The sequence below is a fragment of the Lolium rigidum genome, chromosome 5 (assembly GCF_022539505.1).
Source record: "Lolium rigidum isolate FL_2022 chromosome 5, APGP_CSIRO_Lrig_0.1, whole genome shotgun sequence".
In the NCBI taxonomy this organism is placed as follows: Eukaryota; Viridiplantae; Streptophyta; class Magnoliopsida; order Poales; family Poaceae; genus Lolium; species Lolium rigidum.
This window is the reverse complement of record NC_061512.1, coordinates 73,742,943-73,746,915: the sequence shown is the minus strand read 5'-3', so window position 1 is coordinate 73,746,915 and position 3,973 is coordinate 73,742,943. Positions and strand designations below refer to the sequence as shown.

General features: G+C 41.6%; 1 protein-coding gene across 1 annotated transcript; it reads left to right on the top strand.

Annotated features, from left to right (window-relative positions):
* Positions 1-251: 251 nt before the first annotated feature.
* On the top strand, positions 252-3,655 carry LOC124656113. Its single transcript, XM_047194917.1, has 4 exons — positions 252-462; positions 1,463-1,569; positions 1,781-2,064; positions 3,550-3,655. Exons 1-4 carry the CDS (start codon positions 252-254, stop codon positions 3,638-3,640), a joined length of 693 nt encoding a protein of 230 aa, XP_047050873.1. The 3' UTR covers positions 3,641-3,655.
* The last annotated feature ends 318 nt before the right edge of the window (positions 3,656-3,973 follow it).

Here is a 3,973-nt window from a genome sequence, read left to right as displayed (position 1 = left end):
ATTGCATATATAATTATTACGAATAAATTCAGGAATTTTGGAAAGAAATTGATGGTTCATTCACAAATCACAAAGGTAAAAAAAAAAAGAATAAAAATGACGAATTAGTCATACTGGGCCAAGCAAGCCATCGTATCTGGCCCAGAGACACCGGATAACTCTTTCTTCTTCCCTTGAGCTGGGTTCCCCGGAGGGATCGAAGGCCTAGGGTTTGAGCAAGCACACGAGCCACACTACCCCCACACGCCACCATGAAACGGCCACCACCACGCGACGACGCGGCGGCGGCGGCGGCTGGCAGCAGCGAGGGCGGCGCCCGAGGAGGGTTCAAGAAGGGGAGGGGGATGTGGGGCGGGAAAAAGCGGAACGAGCAGCGGCTGGGAGGCAAAGGCGGCGCGCTCTCCCTCGCGGCCTTCGCCAACGCCAAGTCCAGGAACACCGGCTACAACCCGGCACTCATCAGTGAGTAAATGCTGTCTCCATGCCTTGATGTGGGCGCAAAAAGCTTTTTTTTTTGTCTTACAATCCCAATCAAAAGCTTGTTCCTTTTGGCGTCCTATTACGTCGAATTTTCCCCCCCTTCCGGGTTATATAGGAGAACATTTGTCTTGGTGGTCAGATGCTCGAGGCTCGTTATAATTTGGAATGCATAATAGAAGATCAGTTATGTTGTATGCTTCTTCATGGCTTCACTGATTAAATCATGTTTTTATTAGACTGTGATGGTAGGAATAGTTTGTCCCCTGGATTTGTTCTTCAAAATTCTGCTAAAGCTTAAATAATCGTCGTTCCATGCATCAGTTTGACATATTGATGAAATGGAAGAAAAAAGGAAGGGCGATCTAGATTGGGCACAAACTCTGTTTTCAGTAGTGTGGTCTTTCAGCAATAATACTATAGTAGTATCAAACAATGGAGTATCTGTCTTGATGCTAAATTTCCTATTCTTCAAGAAAGTTTCATGGTGTGAGATACCGAGACCAGTTTGAATACAAACATGGATGTCAGTTGAATTGGAAGTATCACCTTTCCCTTGTACAAGTTTTATTCTTGTACTAACTCTGTTCATGAAAGAATGTCTTAGATTTGTCTAAGAAAAATCTAAGACATCCCTTTATGGATGGAGGGAGTAGAAAATTTACTACAATAACTGTTTCATGTGCTCTCTATAACTTCTAATTATTACTCAAAATAAGCCCCAGTTACCTCATAATGCAAAGAATGTGATGAGCGTAAACATGTTTGAACTCATGCTGGTTGGTGGTGCTTAATAAACGTTGGTCATAGCTTGAGGTCAAGTTGCTATTAATACTTTTGACTTGTTTATCATAAACGTTCTGTCCATTTATCATGTCTATTATAGTATTATGTTTATATGTGCTTCCTTTGCCATATTCAGTTACAATAATGGCCAGAGTCAGCAACATAACTATTCTAGTTTAACCCTTGCTCTCATCTACAGAGAAGCAGAAAGAGTTCTACAGGAATGCTAAATTGATAAGCAAGTACAAAAAGTCAAGTAAGCAACAAGACCAGTCAAACCGTCCTCCATCTTTTCCTATCCGTGAGGTAATTCCTCTGAAGTACCAAGACTGCTTTAACTTTTAAAGTTATAATTTGACCAAAGTGGATGAAATGTTGGGGCTGAAGTTGCAATTGACTTTTACATTCTTTTATTTCTACATGTTGGTCATAACTTTACATTATACGCTGTTAGTACTACAAAGTAGACAGAAAGATAGTTGCAATATCTTATATTCTGTGCAATTTTGAATTATAGGAAGCAGGTGATGATGCAAAGGATGCGCCAAGGCCACATGACAAGATGAAGAAGCGCACCTCACAAAGCTTGAATGTAGAGTATGAGAAGAAACGTGTGGAAGATGAGAAGGCAAAGAAGGAGCGTGATGCAATAATCCAGGCAAAGAAGGAGGAGCGGGAGAAGTCCGAAGCGAAGCGAAAGGAGCTGAGGGAGAAGATGTTTAGGAGGACGAGATCTGGGCAGCCTGTTATGAAATACAGAATTGAGCATCTCTTGGAGACTGCAATAGGAAGCTCAAGCAAGTGAGTGATGATATGCTCTAAGACTCATGCCACACTAATATAAAGTTTCCAGTTCAGTGCAATGATAAGTTTGTCTTCAAATCTTAATTGACTTATATCGCTTCAGTTTATACATATTCGGCTCTTGGTAATGCATATTTCGGTTTGATCATCTTGGTTTGCTTGGTGCATCGATAGTTTGATACCACCATGCTATCGCAAGTTGTGATTCCTATGAGTTTAAAAATTATTGATCCATGAATCATGACAGTGGTGCTTAGTCCCACATCTATGTTTCCAACTGCCATGCAGGTTAAAGAGAAGAAAAATGCAGAGAATATACAAGTTGATAAAACTGGACCATTGTTTCAGATAATAATGTAGGTTTAATGACAGTTTCTACTATTCTGGTTTCTTTAAACCCTAGTCTCTACATCTTTCTGACGCAATAGTGCACAAGACTGGCAATCTGTGCGCCCTCGAATTTTAGTGGTGGCTATGATGTCTACGAGCTACAGGTGCTCGAGCCCTGATCTATGCTGGACATTCTCATAGGAGACCGGACTCTGTATACAGCTGTTTACTTAATTGTCAGACAAATCTTTGCACCATTCCTTGCACTTCGTTCTTCATGCATCAAACCCTCGCCGCGTTAGGCGTTACCTTGATAAGAATGAGATGTCTGTCTTGTCTAATACAAAAAGTTTTACTTACCAAACTGATCAATGCCAAGATAATTGAGCCAACGAACACAACCACTAATATGAAGTTATGAAACCACCGGTAATTTTGTAGATAGGGAAAAGAAGAATTGCATGGAACACTTGCATAGATGTTTGGGTTCTGAAATCTCATTGAATGAAGTATCTCTGTTCGGAAACATGAACCCATCCACACAAACATATATTGTTTGCTCTTTTCTTAGTCTAGAAGTTGTTATTGAGTTTTTCTTTGTTCTGAGTCCAGTAGTGCACATGACCAAAATTGCAATACCCAGTTGCTCAGTTGCATGCAAAAACATCTAGCAAAGACATGAAACTGTCAGATAACTAATTCTAAACCAGGTTCAAGAGTACATTCTAGTCCTCGTTGTCAGTTGTGAGTGCAACAACAGTAAACATGATACTGGTAAAATCATCATTATTTGCATTGCAAAGCATAAGATAAAACATGATACATTTGCCTCTTATTGTTGTGAGGCTTTCATCTAGGCCCTGATAAATGTGATCCCAATGGTACATATGAAGAACTTGACCCTGCAGCACCAGTGTGGTTTGATGCAAAACTAGGGACAAAGCTGTAGTCAGGTGAAGCCTCCAAGCTCGTCACACCTTCCAGCACCTTTGCGACTGTTGACATCAAGGGCCTTCTGCTGCTATCAACCTGCAAGCACCACATTGCAAGCCGCATCGCTTCCATCGCCTCCTCCATATGAAATTGCATATCATTGCTGCCACTGTCCACTAAATCAAGCAGCTGACCAGACCTTGCCTTTTCTTCAAGCAGGCTTACGAGATGGACGCTCTCCTCAGGCAGCGATTCGTCCAAATTCTCCCGGCCACAGATGATTTCCACCACCACAATGCCAAAGCTGTAGATGTCAGCCTTCTCGGTGATTTTTGAGCCCAGCCATTCGGGAGCTAAGTATCCACGAGTGCCTCGCATTCGAGTCATAATTGTGCTCTGGTCCCTATTTATCATTTTGGATAGTCCAAAATCAGAGAGCTTTGCGTTGAACTTATCATCAAGGAGAATGTTCTGTGGCTTGATGTCCAAGTGGGCAATCTTTTCCTTGCATTCTTCATGGAGGTAAGACAAACCCCTGGCAATGGTCGTTATGATGTTACGTCGAGTTTTCCAAGATAGAGTGAAAGCAGAAGGTGCATGAAATATCCATTTATCCAATGAACCGTTGCAAAGATACTCATAG

Excerpts from the sequence above, each read along its gene's own strand:
- LOC124656113 (XM_047194917.1), top strand. The coding sequence starts at position 252 with ATGAAACGGCCACCACCACGCGACGACGCGGCGGCGGCGGCGGCTGGC. Across the intron at positions 463-1,462 it reads CTACAACCCGGCACTCATCA|AGAAGCAGAAAGAGTTCTAC; the intron begins GTGAGTAAATGC and ends TCTCATCTACAG. Across the intron at positions 2,065-3,549 it reads GCAATAGGAAGCTCAAGCAA|GCTTACGAGATGGACGCTCT; the intron begins GTGAGTGATGAT and ends TTCTTCAAGCAG.